General features: G+C 45.3%; 1 protein-coding gene across 1 annotated transcript in view; it reads left to right on the plus strand.

Moving 5' to 3' along the window:
• The first annotated feature begins 1,459 nt into the window (after positions 1 to 1,459).
• IRS1 (insulin receptor substrate 1) overlaps positions 1,460 to 22,687 on the plus strand; it is a 54,210-nt gene continuing 32,982 nt past the window's right edge. Inside the window, exon 1 of the mRNA XM_081329127.1 lies at positions 1,460 to 5,115. Within this exon, the coding sequence (XP_081185253.1) occupies positions 1,547 to 5,101 (3,555 nt within the window). The 5' untranslated portion in view covers positions 1,460 to 1,546 and the 3' untranslated portion in view covers positions 5,102 to 5,115. The remainder of the gene's footprint in view (positions 5,116 to 22,687) is intronic.

Below are 22,687 nucleotides of genomic sequence, written 5' to 3' on the forward strand. Positions count from 1 at the left end.
GGGCTGCGAACTGATCGACGCCCAAAGGTAAGCGCGTTTTGCTGCGGTGCTGAATGAAAGCCGCTGCAGGCGGGCAGGCGAGGGCGGATTGGAATGCCGCACTACTAAGCTAGGCTGCCGGGAGCCCTTCTCGCGTTTGTATTGCTGCCGCCGCCGTGGCTGGAGATGGGGATGGTCCATGCATTGGCGCCGTCACGTGTTTTTCTCCTCGGAATGAGACGGAGCGTCGGCGGCTGGAGGGGGCTGGCCTCGTAAACGCAGACGCAGCCGATTGTTTTGGTTTGGGGCTTCTCAATAAAGTCTGCGGAGCTGCAACTCCTGCGGCAGGAGCCCTCGCCGTCCACAGTCCAAGGAGCGCAAGCGCAAGTCCGGCGGTCTCGGCGCCCGTCCCTACCTGGCAGCGCCTTTTTTGCCGCCTCCGTTGGTGGAGCGCACGAGGAGGGGGAAGGTGGTGCAGGACGGAGGGGCGAAGCTGCCGCCGACATCGCCTTCCGAGACTTCTCCGACTGGAATGAAGAAGAGGAGGAGGAGGTGGTGGAAAGTCGCCGTCGCCACCGCGAAAATGTGCCTCCGCCTCCTTCGCTTCTCGGGCAGCTTCTCCGCTTCGTCTGCTTTTGCTCTCCAGCCTGCAGCCGCCTGCGTGCGTTTGGTGTGGAAATGACACTTTTTTCTGCCTTAACCAGACGGGACTGAATGAGGTCGCTCGCTCTCTTCTCCTGCCCAGGCTGGACAAGAAGCGCCTGGAATCGCGACGCTGATTTGGGATATTGATGTGTTTGTTTGCTTGTTGGAGTTCTCCACCCCGCCGCCCTGGTTCCCGCGAAGGATATTTTTATTTGGCATTTTGGGCGAGGAAGAAAACCCGGTGGCTTACGTGGTGTTGACTAGCTGGTTTCTTCTTACTACCGTTATTATATTACCATTATCGTTATTATTTCGGAGGGATTGCTTGTGTCCCACAGGCGCCCCACGTTCTCTTGCAAAACAAGCTCTCTTCTCTGCCCTGCCCTGCCCCGCGTCTCTCTCCTTCTGGTGAGTATATGTTTAATCGGCTCCTGAAAATCTCTCGGAGGGACAACTTGAGAAAGGAAGGGGCTATTTGGGAGAAGAGACGGGGGGAACCCCATCCTGCTTCTGGCGCTGGAGAAATTTCCACCTCGCGTGGATGAAACGATGCCCGCTTTCCTGTTCTCATCGGCGGCTTCTCGGACCAGTTTCTCCTGGGGCGACATCGAAACTAGACTTTTGAAAGCTGGATTTCTTCTCCTGCGGAGGGCGATTTGGTAATAAAACTGCCACCCCAAGCCCTGCTTCTGGAGCTGGGAGGAGGCTCTGGCCACTGAACAGCTGTTCTCTCCCTGCCACTCTTTCCTCCGCCCCTCTGTTTTTGGAAAGGATTTCCAGAACTATCTTTCTGCGTCGTTTTTATTTTTATTTTGGAGTGAAGGAGGGGATTTGCTGCCGTGTGGATTTCTGTTTTGTTGTTTCTTTCCGAAGCTGCTATTTGCAGGAGGAACTGCTGTACCTTGTCTTTTTTCCCCCCAGCATGGCTAGCCCCACAGATAATAATGAGGGTTTCTTCTCAGATGTCAGGAAGGTGGGTTACTTGCGCAAACCCAAGAGCATGCATAAGCGCTTCTTCGTGCTGAGAGCAGCCAGTGAGTTGGGACCCGCCCGGCTGGAGTACTATGAGAACGAAAAGAAATGGAGACACAAATCAGGGGCACCCAAGCGCTCTATTCCTCTGGAGAGTTGCTTCAACATAAACAAGAGGGCAGATTCCAAAAATAAGCATCTGGTGGCTCTGTACACCAAGGACGAACACTTTGCCATTGCTGCTGACAGTGAGCTTGAGCAAGAAAGCTGGTACCAGGCGCTGCTGCAGTTGCACAACCGTGCCAAGAGCCATCACCACCACCAGCACCAGCACCACCACCACCACAGAGATGTCACAGTGGGAGGTGGGACTTTGGGAATGGGAGAAGCAGGGGAGGATAGCTATGGCGATACAGCTCCTGGCCCAGCATTCAAAGAAGTCTGGCAAGTGATCCTGAAACCAAAGGGGCTGGGCCAAACTAAGAACCTGATTGGAATCTACCGCCTGTGCCTAACCAACAAGACCATCAGTTTTGTCAAGCTAAATTCTGATGCGGCAGCTGTTGTGTTGCAGCTGCTCAACATCCGGCGGTGTGGCCATTCGGAGAACTTTTTTTTCATTGAGGTGGGGCGCTCTGCTGTCACAGGACCAGGTGAGTTCTGGATGCAAGTAGATGACTCAGTAGTAGCACAGAACATGCATGAGACCATCTTGGAGGCTATGCGGGCAATGAGTGAGGAATTTCGTCCTCGTAGCAAAAGCCAGTCATCTTCCAATTGCTCCAATCCCATATCTGTGCCTTTCCGCAGCAGACATCATGTCAACAACCCACCCCCCAGCCAGGTGGGACTTACTCGTAGGTCCAGGACTGAGAGCATATCTGCCACTTCTCCTGCTGGCAGTGGTGTGGGAGGAGGGATTGGAGGCAGACCCAGCTCTTTCCGTGTCAGAGCCTCTAGTGATGGAGAAGGTACCATGTCTAGACCAGCTTCAGTGGATGGAAGTCCGATGAGTCCAAGTGCCAACCGAACCCACTCACATAGGCACCGTGGCAGCTCCAGGCTTCATCCTCCTCTCAACCATAGTCGCTCCATCCCAATGCCTTCCTCACGCTGTTCCCCTTCTGCCACTAGTCCAGTCAGCCTGTCATCCAGCAGTACCAGTGGCCATGGGTCCACTTCAGACTGTCTTTTCCCACGTCGTTCCAGTGCATCAGTCTCTGGCTCTCCCAGTGATGGAGGTTTCATCTCCTCTGACGAGTATGAATCAAGCCCCTGTGACTTCCGCAGCTCATTTCGCAGTGTTACCCCTGATTCCCTGGGACACACCCCTCCTGCTCGGGGAGATGAGGAGCTTAGTAACTATATATGTATGGGGGGGAAGGCTGCCTCATCCTGCTGCAGTATCACAACTCCTAATGGTCATTTTGCCCCCCGCACCTGCCATCTGCAGCAGCAGAGTCGCTACCCTGCTGTCCCATGTTGCCTCCGGCTTGGAAATGAGGATGTAGGAGATTTGGAAAAAGGCTTCAGAAAGCGGACTCATTCTGCTGGAACCTCTCCTACCATCTCCCATCAGAAGACTCCTTCACAGTCCTCAGTGACCTCCATTGAAGAGTATACTGAGATGCTTCCCTCGTATTCCTGTAGTGGCAACAAATTTTCTTCTTATCGACATTCTGCCTTTGTGCCAACCCAGTCTTACCCTGAGGAGTGTCTAGAGATGCACCAGGTGGAGGGAAGCCACCACCGGACCAACTCTGATGATGGCTACATGCCTATGTTGCCAGGAGTGGCACCTATGCCCAGTGGAGGTAGTACACCCAAAGGTGGAGATTACATGCCCATGAGTCCCAAGAGTGTGTCTGCTCCACAACAGATCATCAATCCTGGGAGAGGAGGTCGCCATGTGCAGGCCATGGTGGACTCAAATGGCTACATGATGATGTCTCCCAGTGGCAGCTGTTCTCCAGACAGTGGTCCCACTGGCTACAGCAAGCTATGGATAAATGGGACTAATAATCATACAAAACTCTCAGTAGAGAGTAATGAAGGCAAGCTGCCAAGTGGAGGCAGTGATTATATTAATATGTCTCCAGCCAGTGGTTCTGCTACCAGCACCCCTCCAGACTGTTACTTTACCAGCCCAGGACCTCCAGGCCCAGAAGAACCACTAGTGCATGGTTCTGCCCAGTCCCAACATAAACCCATCTATTCCTATTTCTCCTTGCCACGTTCCTTCAAGCACAACCAATGCAAGACAGGCAAAGAAGAAAACGCCCAGATGCATATGTCCTTCAGCTCTGGCCGCTTGCTTTATGCTGCTGCTGCTGAGGATTCTTCTTCCTCTACTAGTAGTGATAGCCTTGGCTGCCCTGGGGGACAGGAGGGTGGTGGGTATTCTCTTCCCATTAAAACACAGCCATTACAGCCTGCTGCTTGTACTGTGGACACAGCTGTGCGGACCAAGAATCATCTGGCCAGACCTACTCGTTTATCCCTGGATGGCCCAAAGGCCAGCACCTTGCCTCGCACTCGGGAACAGCTCCCAGAGCCCAAGAGCCCTGGAGAGTATGTGAACATTGAGTTTAAGCAACCAGTTTTCCCCTCACCTTTATCCTATGGAGAGACTGGCTCCTGTTCAGAGGAGTATATCAATATGGATTGGGGAACTGCTTGCCCAGTCAGCTTGGACTCCATGCAGTCAAGCCGGAGTGGGACCACCCACAGCAGCAACCGGGACTATATGAGCATGCAGCTGGGTGGTGGAGCACAGTATGTGGTCTGTGCCCACTCCCCATCACCTTCCTCCCCAGCCCTCCTCCTGAGTTATTCCGAGAAAAGCCCACCACCCATGCAGCTGCCTTCGCCACCTTCTCAGGCTCAGCCAGGCAAACTGGCTGAGGTTTTACCCCATTCCTGCTCCTCGTCTATGATTGGGGGCCCAGGAGCGAACAGCGCCTTTACACATGTCAGTCTTGGTCCCAGTCGCAGCACTCAGAGTGCCAAAGTGATACGTGCTGACCCCCAAGGAGGACGGCGGCGCCATAGTTCTGAGACGTTTGCTTCTTCTGTCACTCCTAGTAGTAGTCTTGGAGCTTCAGCTCTACTCCATGGACCAGGAGGACCTGATGATCCAAAACGTCACAGTTCAGCCTCCTTTGAAAACGTCTGGCTCAAACCTGCATCTGGGGCACTGGGAGTTGTTTCTTTGGGTCTTGGCACGGCATCACGGAGGGAGCAAGGAGCTAGTGGAACTGGGGGAGGCTTTGAGAATGGGCTTAATTACATTGACCTGGACTTAGTGAAGGATTTTAACCACAGCCAACATCACCATCGCAAACTCCACCCTCAGGAGAGTACTGGTCTGCTAGGAGTCAAACAACCATCCCAGCAGCATCAGCCACCTAAATCTCCAAAGCAGCCTTGTGGGAGTAACCACTTGAGTGATGAATTAAGTGCATATGCCAGCATTAGCTTCCACAAGCAGGAGGACATCCAGTAGAAGGCAGAAACAAGGTGAGCATGTCATAAGCTAATCACTAGTTCTTAGCTTTGGGATGGGAAGCATGTTCTGTATCATCAACTAGAATGAGTTGAATCATTTGTGTTACACCTAATAACTAACCATGGCTAGTCATATTCTGTCAGCACAGATTATATAATGGGTTATTCTGTTACCCACTTCGCCTTTAGTCTGCCCTGTTTGCTGTGTGCTACCCTTTTTATTTGATAGCACCTTAATTAACGGGTTGGTAATGAATAGTATGTGTCACTTGGTTTAAAAGAAGATTGAGGAAAGTGTTCATTCTAGTTAAAGAAGGTAAGGATTAGAGATAGTCTTCTGTTTACTGTTATACTGCAAGCATAATTCAAAAGCTGTCTTATAAAACTGCTGTTACTTGTAGAGGAAGAAATTGTTCTTAATTTTAGGCTCTGATTGTTAATTACAGAAAAAATGTGTGTGCTCATGAACACATAATAGCCTAAAACATCTCTTGCTTCACATTTTGCTTTGAAAAACGTTTGATCTCGATTATGGTGCCAGTTGCCCAAAGAATAACTGCAAAATGTTGTGGCCAGTTAAAATCCCAATAATGGGCACTGAATAGATTGTTACATATCTTGGTTTTATAATTTAAAAGATCCTTTGGAAACAAAACAGCATATAATGGAGCACTCATGAAGACTCTTTTTAAGTCTGTAACAGGTCCAGGCTAGATGTTTTTGTTGTTATTTTACTAGTTGTAATGTGGGTGTTTTCTCTATGAAATCTCTTAATCTACTTCTGGCTGGAATTTTGAAAAGTGTCTGTTAGTGTTCTACTGCCCTACTTGTTTAACCTTCAGACAATTGCAGCTGCAAAGAAAGAAGTCCTCTGTGTGTGTGATTGCAGTAGTGTGTATGCTGCATATGAAAAAGAGGTGTGGTCTTACATTTAGGAGCTGAGAATGGAAACCACTGCAGTCTAATTCTGAATGTACTAGTGAAGTTTTGTGGCCCTGGGCAAGTTTTCTTACATACATGTAGTAATATCTCAAAGGATTGCTATGAGGATTCATTAGATAATGTTTGAAAAGCACTATAGACATGAAACAAATGACACTCTTCTAATCTGTAGCCTCTCTCTCTCTCTCTCTCTCTCTCTCTCTCTCTCTCTCTCTCTCTCTCTCTCTCTCTCTCTCTCTCTCTCTCTGTGTGTGTGTGTGTGTGTGTGTGTGTGTGTGTGTGTTTTCTTGCCACTGTTAAGAAACTTTGCACCAAGAAAAATGGCAGAACCAGCAATTCATAAGTCATAATCTAGGTAGAATTTTTATAAACCTGTTGCACTACATGAAAAGCATTAAATGGAGAGGCAGGGTTGTTTGTAGCTGAAGTCTGCAGAGCAAAGAAAACCAAGACTTTCCCCCCTATATTGGACATTTTTGAAGTGTGTGTTTTAGGAACGTGATTGTAGCAACCACTTTTCAAAAATATTTCTTTTACTTCATATTTCGTCAAGATATTGATGTTTCTGCACAACTATGATTCTGTTCCAAGCTTTGTTACCATCACAGTTGTCTTGATTGGAACTTACCCCTTTGCCCTCCCACTTTATCTTTGATCCATAATAATCACTGGTGAGCCATAAAAAATGTTTATACTGGCACAGATGGAAGCGAATTCAGCAGTATCCTTTTTGATCTTAAAATGTCATAACACAATTCTTGTGTGACGTGTTTTAATTGCTTGTTTGCTGGTTCCAAGGATAAACAGTGTTGAGGGATGGCAAGAGTAATGGCTTTTAAAAGAAATCCTGGGATAGGTTTCCTTCAGCTGAACTTGGGAGACCTACAAATGAATACTAAATCCTCCGAATAAACAACAATGACAAAACACTTTTCATTGTGAAAAACAAATCAAGCATCTTATTATTGTTTTTAGCTAAGTAATTAACCACATATTACCATATGGAATATGAAAAACTATGGTTCTTCTTACTGTACATGCACAAGACATTTTTAAATTTTCAGCATGAGAAGAGCAAAGAGCAGAAAATAGATGGCACTGAATAATTTTGTAAAGAAACAAATAAAACATAATATCAACACAACTTTGACAGATATGTTACAGTTCTGAGAAATAATAACTGGATTGCTATAGCCAGCAATTCTCATTAGTTTAACATCTATTCAGAAATAGTTTAAATTATTTGCCTGCACCATTCTCTATGTTCCAGTGTGCTACAAAAGTATTGTTTCTCCCATTTTGTTTTGTTCTTAAGGAGAGGCAACCTATCCAAGTTACAGAACTGCTACGGATATTGTAGCATTGACGCTGCAGAACTATATGCACTTTCTTGTTTTAACTGTTCATTCAGTGTGCCAGTATTCAGTCAGGGAAGTTTCACTAATCAACTAGCAGAATTCAAATGAAAACCACTAATAAAATGATATATTGAACTTTTACTAGGCAGATATCTTCTTCCCTGCCTCTCCACCCAATAATGGGTTCTGGTTTCCAGCAGCTATCTAGAAACAGTTTCATTTTTGTAGCAAATGGTTTGCTTTGTTTGAAGGAAAGTATGGGGAATTTAACTTTGAGAAGCCTGATTTCTCTGCATTGTTCCAAAACAATTCATTTGGTTTTTTTAAATCAAATTAGCAATCCTAATTGTTGAAAATTATCCAGCAGACATTTCATTCTTCATTCTAGTGCCTCTGTTTCTGAGGAAAAGCTGCATGTTTAGACCTCATCCCTGCTACTGTATGTATGTTTGTGTGTGTGTATGTATGTTTGTGTGTGTGTATACATATACTTTAGTGATCGGGAATCAAGAAGTGAACATCTAGCATTTCTACATATCCTCTACATATTTGTCATCCATACATATGGAATACCCACTTTACTAAATGGAGGGAGATATTGACAAAAGTTTGAATCAAAACAAACCTAAGTCTACATTTTCAGTGCTATTAAACACGGGAAGTTAACTCATCCATGTCAATGTGCTCTGCTGACTAGGACCAGTCTATTAGGAAACATTTGCCATATACCATAAAGACACTCTGATTAATACAAAGCAACATGTTAATGTCAATTTGAAGGGCAAGTGATCTATAAGCACTGCATGCAGAGCAGGATTGTTGCAGATGCATACTGAGGCATGTCTATAGCTGCATTCTGGACCAGTTGAAAATTCTCAATAATTTTCAAAGGCACCCCCATATAAAGTACTTTACAGTAATGGAGCTATGAAGAGATTAGAACATAAGTGAAGGCTCTCCTTCCTAGGGTCTCCCAACCCAAAAGAGGACAAAACTAGTTCACCAGATGAAATTATGCAGAAGAACATTCATCTGACCTGCCCAGTCACAGTCAACTTGGAGCAGATCTGAGAAAGTTTATCTGCTAGAGGACCACAACATTGATCATCTAATCTAGACAGTACTCTTACAATGATTCGCAAAACACATTTTAATTTACCTTTGGACATCCAGATAATGGATGGCATTTAAGTAACAGAAGCAGATATATACTTTTAATATCTTGTGTGAAGTTGACCCTCTTTACCTTTTAGGTTCTGATTAAATTATTTATTTCTGAACTTCTGATACGTTGTAAGCCTCATCCCATTTTTTCTGCCATAATATACAAACAAATATATCTGTCAAGTTCTATTAGAATATTTGAAGATCTTGAACCCTATTTCAGATTGAGTCTAGGTCACTGGTGTCAAACTCACCACGTCATGTGATGTGTTGCTATGTATTGTGACTTTTTTGCATTGTCGGAGCAGGGTTGGGCGCGGCCTCCTTATGATGCAACCGGCCCATGGGCCGGCAGTTTGACACCCTTGGTCTAGGTTATTCAACTAAGAATAAGATGAAGACTTTTGTTGCTGTTCTCAGTACTCTTTCTAGAGTCTCAACATCTTTTTTACAATTTTGTGTTGCTGCATTCTGATGCATCTAGAAACTTAGCTTTTGGTCCAAAATGCAGAAAGGGTAATATGGTTAAGTTTTAATCCTCATGATGCACAGTATATGTTTTCATGTCAAAGGCTCCCTGTTGATTGCATTTTATATTACCGTATATACTTGAGTATAAGCCAAATTTTTCAGCCCACTTTTTGGGCTGAAAAAATCCACTTCGGCTTATACTCCAGTGAACAAAAAAAACTTACCGAGGACTTGTGCGCGGCCGAGGCTTTGGTGCTTCTGGGATCGCGCGCACCTCTCCCAAGCCACCGCCGTCCGGAGACCTGCCGAAGTTTGGGGAGGTTTGGGGAGGTGCGCGCGCACCTCCCCAAACCTCCCCAAACGTCGGCAGGTCTCCGGACCTCCGCGCCCTGCCTGCCTGCTTCTTTCCGCTGCCTGGTTGCCCTACGATGTAACCCGCTTCATGATCGAGTGCGACGCCTGCAAGGACTGGTTTCACGGCAGGTAACACAAAGCGATCGGGCCTTTCCTCCCCCCCCTTTCCCTCCCCCCTCCCGCTCTAGGGCAGAGATCCCCTTCCTGCCGTGAAACCAGTCCTTGCAGGCGTCACACTCGATCATGAAGCGGGTTACATCGTAGGGCAGCCAGGCAGCGGAAAGAAGCAGGCAGGCAGGGCACGGAGGTCCGGAGACCTGCCGACGTTTGGGGAGGTTTGGGGAGGTGCGCGCGCACCTCCCCAAACCTCCCCAAACTTCGGCAGGTCTCTGGACGGCGGCGGCTTGGGAGAGGTGCGCGCGATCCTGGAAGCACCGAAGCCTCGGCCGCGCGCAAGTCCTCGGTAAGCTCCGGGCGGTCACTTGCTTCGTGTCTCCTGAGGGAAGGGGGGGCGACTGGAGCAGGCGTGTTTCCTCGCCTGCTGGGCGCCGCGATTTGCCCGGGGAACGCGCGGGCCCCGAATGGCAGCGTGGAGCGAGGAAGCGGACAGCCAGGGCTTCCCCGAGAGCCGCGGCCACACAGGGTATTCCTGTGTATTCAGGCTTGCAAAATGGCGGATCGAGCCTCTGCTGGCGGCAGAGGCTTGCAGAGCGCGGATCCAGCCTCCGCCGGCGGCGGAGGCTTGCAGAACGGCGGATCCCAGCCTCGGCTTATACTTGAGTCAATAACTTTTTCCAGTTTTTTGGGGTAAAATTAGGGGTCTCGGCTTATACTCGAGTCGTCTTATACTCAAGTATATACGGCAGGTTCACACCATTTTAGGAGCAAAGAAGCAGCTAATTTGCAATTATACAAAATTTGGAGAAACTTGTCATGTTATCATTAATTTATAGCAGAAGTCTTCAAACTTGGCCCTTTTATGACTTGTGCACTTCAACTTCCAGAATTCCTCAGCCAGGCATGCTGGTTGAGGAATTCTGGGAGTTGAAGTCCATAAGTCATAAAAGGGCCAAGTTTGAAGACCCCTGATTTATAGTATGGAATAATATATTACGTATAAAATGGAATATGTTCTGCATTACAACCAAATGTTTGGATTACCTCCAGGAAAGCAGAATTTGCAACAAAACATTTATATTGGATATCTTGCATTTTAAGTACTATAAATAAATTTAGTTTAACATTTGTGCTGTCATGTTCAATAACATTTGAATTCAAGGGAAGAGCAAATTGAGCAAGTAAGTGTAAGGTAGAATATGCTTGTCAGAAATATTTGAGAAACAACACACAGTGACAAGTAATTAAATGTCAGCCACTCAGGATTTTGCTGCTTGAATGGAACTCAGTCCATTTGCACTGTGTGCAGAGTTTTCATGACTTAACTTGCATTATGTGCATTTCTAAACAAACAAATTTAGGATTCTCCAAAGCAAACTTTTTAAAAAATGTTTTGTGGCTACAAATGGGAGGAAATTGGCAGTATCTTATTCCTGTCTTAATAAATATACTTTCTACTCATATAGCTAGCTTCCATCAGTAGGTTGAGTTGAAATTATTACATTTATGTTTATTCTTGCCATTTTGTTCTGGGAGCTTACACCAAATTGTGAATATTTAGCAATGAAAATCAATCTAAACATTTTGAAAGGGAGTAGTCCACGTCCTGTGTGGAGGTAGATAGAGATAACTGTACTCTTGGAAGGGTGGAATTCCAAGTGTAGAAATCTCCATTACATTGAATCTAATTCTTTCCTCATCACAGATAAGATTAACCTTTTTTTGATTAAAGTAAAGCATGAAGAGTTGTTTCCTGTTCTTGCTAAGTTTTTCTATTGCTATCTAGCATTTATTTTTCTTCATTGTGCTGTTGTATGAAAAATAGCATTGATGTGCTCCTTGCCTTTTAAAAATGTTTATAGGTACTTCTAGAGAAAGATAAACAATTAATGTGAATTGATCCTGTATTGAATACAGTATTTTCTTTTGATACAACAGTCAGGGTGCGCATTGAGTATATGCACATCTGTTTTTTTTGGAAAGCAAACGATAATTGGTTGGAAATATAACTTTTAAAAAGTGATCAACATTCAGAGCCAGAATGCTCCAAGGATATTATTTTGGATTAGACCAAAACAATTTGTATATGTACTATACTTCCTTGAGATTCAAAAATAGATTCTAGTAACAACTTTTATTTTTGTAAAATAAAATAGAGAATTCTGGGATATGGTACAATCTTTTTATTAAGTTTTATTTTTTGCATCACTTTTTGTACCTGATAAAATGATTGACAGAACAACAGAAATGGAGGTAAAAGCTATGTTGCCAGTCTTACAAATAAATTACTTTTGATCAGATAAAACCTTAATTTTGGTATTTACACTAAAGTTTTGACTAAACAAAAACTTCAGCGTAGAGACATAAACATTTCAAATCACTGTACTTTTGGAAAGAGATTTGCATGTGTATCAATCTGGTCTCCTCACGTTTGAAAAACAGTTTGGGAGAAGAGTTTTGGACATTAATAGCACCTGTAGTGCTTGTTAAAGAGTTCACATTTTTTTCTCAGGCTTCCACATAAGGCTGAAAAATTGATACTGTTTTAAAGAATGCATCCATTTCTTAAGGGTGCAACTCTTTTGCACACAAAAGGTTGTTTTAATAATATTAGAGTAGAGATGCTGTGTTTATATGAGGCCTGAAGCATTTTTTCACAATCCCTTTCAAAGCATGCATAGTCCTAATATCCAGATAGACTGAAAAAGAAAAGCTATGCTAGTATTTTATGTTGTCGTGTATTCAAGTCCTATTTCACAAACCTCTTTGAACAAGATCCCAGATTAAGTCTTTGTTATGATCAAATTCTTTTCAGTAAGAAAAAGGGATGTTTCCAAAGCATGTTCACTGCATGATAATTTTGAGAAGGTGAAGGATGTGTGCAAATTATACATTTAATCTTTTAGAAATTTAATTACAGGAGAAAATTAAGTTCGTATAATCACAATAGCACAAATCAATTTGTTCCTAATATTACTATGCGTACATAATCACTTTTTCCCAATATGTTTGCTACGATTAACTTGAGGGTATCAGAATTCAATATGAACCTATTTTATGATTGATAATGAATTATTTTTAATGATCTGTATTGTTAAGGAATGTCAGTGCAAAAAATAGCATGTATTTGGGGGGATATGATTACTGAAATATTAAACATGTAAAATATGAATGGAATGAGCAATGTATATATTAGTGACATTCTGCATCAAGTAAACTTTAAGGAAAGTTAAACAGTATGGCAATGAAAATTCAGCATGGAGAAAAAGCCCCCGTTTTTTAGAGATGCCAGACTAGCGTGCATTTATGTGCCTCCAATCCCCTTGCTTGCTGCAAAGCCAGATTAGAGTCCTCAGCCTGCTCCTTCCAGCCCATTTCGGAGCCGGTCCCAAAGCAAAGGGAATGGTACCCACCCCACCCAATTGCTGCGGGGCTTCATTTCCAAAACCCCTCTGCACAGGATCCAGACAAAAACTCAGGGACTGAAAAAGCAGCAATGGGAGTGAAGGAAGGAGAAAGTGGGAGAAGTCACTACCGAATAGGCGAGGCGTGATAGATGTTGGGGCATGGTAGGCCTGGCTGCAGGGGCTCTTTGGCGTGGTAAGTAGTTGTGAGGTGCATGGGGCAGCTCCCCTTTCCCCCCCTCTTCCCCCATGGAGAGAACCGGTTGTTAAATTATTTGAATCCCACCACTGTAAGATCACCTTTTATGAGATAGACTGGACTGAAGAGAGATGCTTAAAGGCTCAAAGTTTCTAAGTTTTCATAGTGGAGGATGAACTTGAATCCTGACCTTCTAGTCCCATTCTAGCTCCTTATTTTCAGATTTTGGTAGGACCCTGTTTTGCTTGTTGGTTGAAGTAATTTACCAAATGTTATTCTTGAGTCTGAGGAAGTATTGCAACATCAGTGGCCTTTTACTTTTGATGTTTTTTAAGCATTTAAATTCTTTAGACAAAAAGGGATTGTTTAGCAGATACTAATGAAGAACTTGGATATCCCAACTCTCTTAGGCTTATGTCTATTTGCATATGTATATGTGTTTTATGCCTTGTCAAAGTCTTATCTTTAAATTAATGACAGACGTAGTAAGATTTTGACTGAGTATAAACTGCATATTTCAATTGAAGTTGGATAAACAGAATTGATACCTCAGTGTGATTTAATAACTTTTTCATGACTCTAGCAAGTGTCACTGTAGCAGGGAGAGGATAGTGCGTATCACTGCTGTGTTGACTAGACATGTCATGATATCATTGCCATTTCCACTACTCTGAAAAAAACACTTGAAGGGATGGTTGAATTTCTCTGTCAGCTCTTGTTTCTAGATAGTTCTGTACTCAGTTTCTGATTCACTCTGAAAATAAAGGCTTACTAATACTGTGGTTTATTATTATGGAGCAAACAGAGCGCAGGAATTAGTTAAAAACTGGTTAATACATTGTGGCAAAGCATAATATGGTTATTTTTTGACTTAGTGTGATGTGTAAAGTTATCCACTGAGATTTGGAAATCATGTTTTCTTTCTTGGGTTAAAATTACAAATCCTGCTAACGCAACAATATACACACCACATTATAGCTAAACACAATTTTGTGAAATTAGAGTAAAGAGTAATCCTCCAGCATTATTCCTCTGGCAACAAAATGGAAATATTCAGTGATTAACTTTTAAAATAAGGTGGGTTATTATGTGTCAGAACTTTTTATTGAGAGAATATAATGTGGATTAAATGTAGGCAGGACTTAGAAGAATGTGTGTAAAATAATAAATTAATTTTTGTGAGTCTCCTAAACATTTTTTCTTTTAATGTAAATATAAGAAAATTACCAGGCATCTGTTGAACCTTATTACAGAAAAGAATAAGTTAGTAAACTCTATTGCCTTGTTAAATTAATTAGCTTTCAGTTCTATCATCCAAGTTTCTTACTTTATAGTACAATATTTTATTGTACTATAATTTTATAATTGCTAAATTTAGTGTACAAGAAATAACTTGAACAGTGCAAGAAATATTGTGTGTGAACATAGGTTTATATAATTAAAAATGATTGAGGCATTGGTAAATGTCCACACTGCAATATAGTTTAAAGAAATACCGTATTTTCCGGCGTATAACCCATGAAAATCTTCTCAAAAGTTGGGGGGGTCATCTTATACGCCCAGTCATCTTATACGCCGGAAAATAGTACATAAATCAATCGAGCGCCCCTGTTCTTGCAAAGCAACTTCAAGTCTCCTTAGTCCAGTCCCCCCTCCAACGTGACTCTCCCTTCCCACCCCCAAGAGCCTCTAAGCCCCTTCCCCTCCCCCTTGCAAACGCCAGACCCTGGGAGCTCTTGTGTTTATTCCAAAGGGTGGGTGGAAGGAAAAGCCCCTTTCGGCTCTGGTGTGGCTGCAAGTTGACGAGCCCGGGAAGGCACGCCCTCCCCTCTCACTGTGGAGGAAGCAGGGCAGGCTGGCGTCAGGCAGGAGCTGGCAGGGCAGTCCTGCGCATGCGCGTGCTCCCCGGCTGCTAAGGAGTCCTCGGGGAGCCGTGGCAGGCGCCTCACGCCCTTCCCTCTCGAAGTGGCACTGGCGGAGCCGTCCAGCATTGGGCGGGAGCCGGCAGGGCAGTCCTGCACACACGCGTGCTCCCCGGCTGCTAAGGAGTCTTCAGGGAGCCGTGGCAGACGCCTCATGCCCTTCCCTCTTGAGGCGGCACCGGCAGAGCCGTCCGGCGTCGGGTGGGAACCGGCAGGGCTTTGCACCATCTGCATCAGATGGGTCTGAATCGGGCTTGTGTCGGTCACTTGGCAACTGGCATGTAAGTATTTTCCGGCGTATAAGACAAAAAATCTTGAAAATCCTCTCAAAAGTCGGGGGTCGTCTTATACGCCCAGTCGTCTTATACGCCAGAAAATATGGTAGTACTAAAAGTGCCACAAGCTATGAACAGAAGTGCTATATAGGTTTAGTTATAGGCAATGATCTGGCAAAACTGAGAAAAAGATATTTAGGAAAAAAATAAAAAGAAAGTCTTGATTGCCCATAATGGACTTTTAACCAAAGTATTAAGTAATTCTCAGGGATATTTTTTTTTAAAAATGTTGAATTCAGATTACACTCTTAATGAACATTTTATTTCAAATTTTGTCAAAGCAAAACTAATATTTTTTCAAGGTGTCTGCTAGAAAGAATTCTATTCTCATAGTTTATGAAAAAAACCTATTGTATAATTGAAGAAAGGAATTCAATTAAATTAATACTGAGTTAAAATTGTACACATAATATGAAAGTATATGTAGTTAACCACAGAGATTTTGCTACTGTAATTTATAAGGCATTTCAGGAAGCTGAAGAAATACCTAACTGAACAATTAAACTGAAAGAACCATATCAAACCCTAACACTTTCTCAGTATTTCAATATTATCAACATCTTTCTAAAAAGCATATCTAAATCCTGAACAAAATGCTACTGCAGTGGTATGGGCCTTCTAATCTTAGTCCTCAGTTATGTCTGCCACTATTTTTAATGGCCGGAAGGAAAATATTTGAATGGTACTAATGTTTTGAACAAAGTAACTCCTGCAAATTGGTGGAAATCATTAACCAGTTACCTTGATCCAAAGTTCTTTCAGGTTTTGAATGAAAAATCCATAGCCAGCCGTTTACTTTGCAGGTATAGAAACATCTTCTCAATGTTTGGATAGCTATTTGTTTAAAGCTGAAAATTTTCAGCCAGAGTTTCACAAATTGTCAGAGTTTTGAAGCTAAGCAGGGCTGGCCCTGGTTACTACTTGGGTGGGATAAGAAACCGGCTGAGAATATCAGGCTTACAGGCTACATCAAGAAAAATAATAATCCTTAGAGGAGCTAAGACAAGAAAACATAAGTTACTCTTGGTTTCAATATACCCAATTGAAAGCTAGGTGGAAGTCAGATCAAAAGGTTGGCATCACAATTACAGATCAAAATTTAGTAAAACAAATTAGAGATTTAAATTGTGCACATATAAAGAGGATATATAATGCTTTAATTGAATTGGATTCAGAAACGGAACTGGTTAAAGACTGTATGATAAAGTGGGCACAAAATATTCAGGAACCAATTTCGTTGGACACCTGGGAGATAATTTGGGTCAGAAATGTTAAATTTACTCAGGCTCAAAATTTAAGAGAAAATTTTTATAAAATGTTTTATAGATGGCATCTGGATCCCAAGAAGTTGTCCAACATGTATCCTAATTTACAGTCTAAATGTTGGAGATGTGGTAGTTTAGAAGCTACCTATTTTCACATGTGGTGGACTTGTAGAAATATAAAAGCTTTTTGGATCAAAATTTGGTGGAACATTCAAAAGATTTTTAAGAGAAAGATAAAGTTTTCTCCACAGTTGTTTTTATTGGGTATTGTTGTAGATTGTGATGTTAAAGAAACTAACTTGATGTTGAACATGATAACAGCAGCACGGTTACTGGTGGGACAATACTGGAAGAAGGATAGTTTGCCCACTATAGAAGAATGGGTGTTTAAAGTTTCGAATCTTGCAGAAATGTCTAAGATTTCTGCTTTTTTGAAAGATCATTCACAGGAAAGATATATTTCAGTTTGGAGGAGATGGATAAATTATATTCAGAACAAATATGGGACTAAAAAGTTCCATTTAGCTTATGAGTAGATTTTAGTAGGATATTGTTATTGGTACGTTGTTTGTAGTTATGTTAAAGGGGAGTTAAAGCACATTATGAATTTGGTTAATTGTATATTATGCATAATTTTTATTTAGAATATGATTATTGTAACTATAATCCTGTATTTAGCTCTGGGAAGTGGGGGGGAAGTGGGTGGGTTTGGGGTGGGAGGGATTTGGGGATATATTGTAAAATTTTGTTTTTGTAAAACTTTAATAAAAAAAGAAAAAAAAAGAAAAATAATAATCCTAGAATAAGCAGTGGTAAACCGTATTCTTGTCAAGGAAGCTACATTGAAGTGGGTATAAAGTCATCAAGAGACAAGTTTGGAGACTTTATTTTTACAGCTCAACAGATGATTGGGAATTGAAAATGCAAATACATATTTTTTTCTGGAAAAAAAGGAAACTTATCAAATTGAAATAAGACTTGATTATAGAATGGTTAAAGATGGTTCTTCAAAGTTATGTGACCTTTAAAATTTCCAATTCAGTTTTTTTTTAAAAAAACAAGACAGTTTAGCAATTGCAGATTATGGAATGCTCAAATGTAGTTTAATATAATATAAATGCAGTTCTGTTTTTTCCATTATTAATGTCTTCTTTGTTTATATAGTTTGGTTGTTGCAAGAATAAATATTATATACTGTCTTCAGAATAAAAGTCACTTTTATTCACAAAATTTTTGAAACAAAATTGAAGGTTAATTGCAAGTTTGATTTTTATCAGAGAATTCTATGGGTAACTTTGCTTCCCCCCCTCCTTCTTGTATGATTCTACTGTATGTGGTAGTTTTCCTCTACCTGAGATGACTCTGGCAGTATCAACTATTTTGGCACCTTCTAATCTTTCTGTGTCACTCAATGACAGGATTCCCTTAAGTTCATTCTGTTTTAGCAACTGAAGGTCACATAGCATACTCTTCCTTTCATTTGCCATCTGGCAGTTTATTATTAGCAGTGCTATAGAAAACAGAAATTAGAAACACAACCAAAACAGCCTTTGCCTGTTGTTTGCTGTACCAAATAGAGCCATTTCTATGGCTTTTTATCCTGATGAAAAAAGTGGAGAAGTAAAACTAATATTTTACAAAACACTGCTTGTATAATTCCCAGAGTATAGATACCTAGTGTGTCCTGTAATACAAGCATATGTTTATTCTCTTGATAAACCTGTATTAATAGATCCTGTACTACTTAGGAATTTTATGTGCTAAACATTTACAGTATTTCGTCTTCATCATAGACAAAAATAAAAAGAACCTGATATTTATCTTGAGATTTTTTGTTCCATATACCGTATATACTTGAGTATAAGCCGAATTTTTCAGCCCACTTTTTGGGCTGAAAAATTCCACTTCGGCTTATACTCCAGTCAACAAAAAAACTTACCGAGGACTTGTGCGCGGCCGAGGCTTTGGTGCTTCCGGGATCGCCCGCACCTCTCCCAAGCCACCGCCGTCCGAGACCTGCCGAAGTTTGGGGAGGTTTGGGGAGGTGCGCGCGCACCTCCCCAAACTCCGCGCCTTGCCTGCCTGCTTCTTTCCGCAGCGGAAAGAAGCAGGCAGGCAGGGCGCGGAGGAACGGAGACTTGCCGACGTTTGGGGAGGTTTGGGCGCCTCCCCAAACCTCGGCAGGTCTCCGTTCCTCCGCGCAGACCTGCCGATGTTTGGGGAGGTTTGGGCGCCTCCCCAAACCTCCCCAAACCTCGGCAGGTCTCCGTTCCTCCTGCCGACCTTTGGGGAGGTTTGGGCGCCTCCCCAAACCTCCCCAAACCTCGGCAGGTCTCCGTTCCTCCTGCCGACCTTTGGGGAGGTTTGGGCGCCTCCCCAAACCTCGGCAGGTCTCCGTTCCTCCTGCCGACCTTTGGGGAGGTTTGGGCGCCTCCCCAAACCTCCCCAGGTCTCCGTTCCTCCTGCCGACCTTTGGGGAGGTTTGGGCGCCTCCCCAAACCTCGGCAGGTCTCCGTTCCTCCTGCCGACCTTTGGGGAGGTTTGGGCGCCTCCCCAAACCTCCCCAAACCTCGGCAGGTCTCCGTTCCTCCTGCCGACCTTTGGGGAGGTTTGGGCGCCTCCCCAAACCTCCCCAAACCTCGGCAGGTCTCCGTTCCTCCTGCCGACCTTTGGGGAGGTTTGGGCGCCTCCCCAAACCTCGGCAGGTCTCCGTTCCTCCGCGCAGACCTGCCGACCTTTGGGGAGGTTTGGGCGCCTCCCCAAACGTCCCCAAACCTCGGCAGGTCTCCGTTCCTGTTTGGGGAGGTTTGGGCGCCTCCCCAAACCTCCCCAAACCTCGGCAGGTCTCCGTTCCTCCGCGCAGACCTGCCGACCTTTGGGGAGGTTTGGGCGCCTCCCCAAACGTCCCCAAACCTCGGCAGGTCTCCGTTCCTGTTTGGGGAGGTTTGGGCGCCTCCCCAAACCTCGGCAGGTCTCCGTTCCTCCGCGCAGACCTGCCGACCTTTGGGGAGGTTTGGGCGCCTCCCCAAACGTCCCCAAACCTCGGCAGGTCTCCGTTCCTGTTTGGGGAGGTTTGGGCGCCTCCCCAAACCTCCCCAAACCTCGGCAGGTCTCCGTTCCTCCTGCCGACCTTTGGGGAGGTTTGGGCGCCTCCCCAAACCTCCCCAAACCTCGGCAGGTCTCCGTTCCTCCTGCCGACCTTTGGGGAGGTTTGGGCGCCTCCCCAAACCTCGGCAGGTCTCCGTTCCTCCGCGCAGACCTGCCGACCTTTGGGGAGGTTTGGGCGCCTCCCCAAACGTCCCCAAACCTCGGCAGGTCTCCGTTCCTGTTTGGGGAGGTTTGGGCGCCTCCCCAAACCTCCCCAAACCTCGGCAGGTCTCCGTTCCTCCGCGCAGACCTGCCGACGTTTGGGGAGGTTTGGGCGCCTCCCCAAACCTCCCCAAACCTCGGCAGGTCTCCGTTCCTGTTTGGGGAGGTTTGGGCGCCTCCCCAAACCTCCCCAAACCTCGGCAGGTCTCCGTTCCTCCGCGCAGACCTGCCGACCTTTGGGGAGGTTTGGGCGCCTCCCCAAACGTCCCCAAACCTCGGCAGGTCTCCGTTCCTGTTTGGGGAGGTTTGGGCGCCTCCCCAAACCTCGGCAGGTCTCCGTTCCTCCGCGCAGACCTGCCGACCTTTGGGGAGGTTTGGGCGCCTCCCCAAACGTCCCCAAACCTCGGCAGGTCTCCGTTCCTGTTTGGGGAGGTTTGGGCGCCTCCCCAAACCTTCCGAAACCTCGGCAGGTCTCCGTTCTTCCGCGCAGACCTGCCGACCTTTGGGGAGGTTTGGGCGCCTCCCCAAACCTCCCCAAACCTCGGCAGGTCTCCGTTCTTCCTGCCGACCTTTGGGGAGGTTTGGGCGCCTCCCCAAACCTCCCCAAACGTCGGCAGGTCTGCGCGGAGGAACGGAGACCTGCCGAGGTTTGGGGAGGTTTGGGGAGGCGCCCAAACCTCCCCAAACAGGAACGGAGACCTGCCGAGGTTTGGGGAGGTTTGGGGAGGCGCCCAAACCTCCCCAAAGGTCGGCAGGTCTGCGCGGAGGAACGGAGACCTGCCGAGGTTTGGGGAGGTTTGGGGAGGCGCCCAAACCTCCCCAAACAGGAACGGAGACCTGCCGAGGTTTGGGGACGTTTGGGGAGGCGCCCAAACCTCCCCAAAGGTCGGCAGGTCTGCGCGGAGGAACGGAGACCTGCCGAGGTTTGGGGAGGTTTGGGGAGGCGCCCAAACCTCCCCAAACAGGAACGGAGACCTGCCGAGGTTTGGGGACGTTTGGGGAGGCGCCCAAACCTCCCCAAAGGTCGGCAGGTCTGCGCGGAGGAACGGAGACCTGCCGAGGTTTGGGGAGGCGCCCAAACCTCCCCAAACAGGAACGGAGACCTGCCGAGGTTTGGGGAGGTTTGGGGAGGCGCCCAAACCTCCCCAAAGGTCGGCAGGTCTGCGCGGAGGAACGGAGACCTGCCGAGGTTTGGGGAGGTTTGGGGAGGCGCCCAAACCTCCCCAAACAGGAACGGAGACCTGCCGAGGTTTGGGGAGGTTTGGGGAGGCGCCCATACCTCCCCAAAGGTCGGCAGGTCTGCGCGGAGGAACGGAGACCTGCCGAGGTTTGGGGAGGTTTGGGGAGGCGCCCAAACCTCCCCAAAGGTCGGCAGGTCTGCGCGGAGGAACGGAGACCTGCCGAGGTTTGGGGAGGCGCCCAAACCTCCCCAAAGGTCGGCAGGAGGAACGGAGACCTGCCGAGGTTTGGGGAGGTTTGGGGAGGCGCCCAAACCTCCCCAAAGGTCGGCAGGAGGAACGGAGACCTGCCGAGGTTTGGGGAGGTTTGGGGAGGCGCCCAAACCTCCCCAAAGGTCGGCAGGAGGAACGGAGACCTGCCGAGGTTTGGGGAGGCGCCCAAACCTCCCCAAAGGTCGGCAGGAGGAACGGAGACCTGCCGAGGTTTGGGGAGGTTTGGGGAGGCGCCCAAACCTCCCCAAAGGTCGGCAGGAGGAACGGAGACCTGCCGAGGTTTGGGGAGGTTTGGGGAGGCGCCCAAACCTCCCCAAAGGTCGGCAGGAGGAACGGAGACCTGCCGACGAGCCGCGGCCACACAGGGTATTCCTGTGTATTCAGGCTTGCAAAATGGCGGATCGAGCCTCTGCTGGCGGCAGAGGCTTGCAGAATGGCGGATCGGCTTATACTCGAGTCAATAACTTTTTCCAGTTTTTGGGGGTGAAATTGGGGGTCTCGGCTTATACTCGAGTCGGCTTATACTCAAGTATATACGGTAGTAGGAATTACAGACCTTGATGTTAGTCAAAAAGACACTTATTGATATTATTGAACTGTATGTGCAGTGGAGCAGTTTTATGGTATTTTTACTAAGCTGCTTATTTGAAAAGTATAAATAAATATTAAAATATGGCCACAAAATTTATTTGAACTTAAATGTGCAGCACCCTGATTCAGTTTCCCTTTCTGATCCTAGCAGTCTTTGATTTGTGTTCTCTTTCTTCCTATTGATTTTTAATTTGCAAGGTCTAGTTTCCCAAAGTTTTTGTTTCTTCAAGTTTCTATTTCTTTCATAGCATTCTGCATCTGTATGACCCTTCTGTTACTTTGCTTCACCTCTTAACTCCCCTCTTCCCTCAAGTCTTGTTCAGTCATTGCTCTAGCTCTGTAGTACTGTCACATGGAATTATGGAGGTTCTGTAAGAAGAGGGATGACATTTACTGTTGATCTCACAAAGGCATTGTAGGATGTTTTAGCTTTCTAACACTGCAATTTTAATGCATTTGAAACACATATTATTTTTGTTTCTATTCTCCTTCATTCCATTAAGCAGTGTAATATGAAAAAGGGTACAGATGTGTGTATTTGCATATATGTATACATATTTGATACAGAAGTGTATTTGAAACAGGAGAAACAACTTTTTCAAAAGATTTTCACAGTTTAACTCAGGGGTCTTCAAACTTGGCCCTTTTATGACTTGTGGACTTCAACTCCCAGAATTCCTCAGCCAGCTTTGCTGGCTGAGG

This window comes from Vipera berus (genome assembly GCF_964194415.1).
Source record: "Vipera berus genome assembly, chromosome: 5".
NCBI lineage: Eukaryota > Metazoa > Chordata > Lepidosauria > Squamata > Viperidae > Vipera > Vipera berus.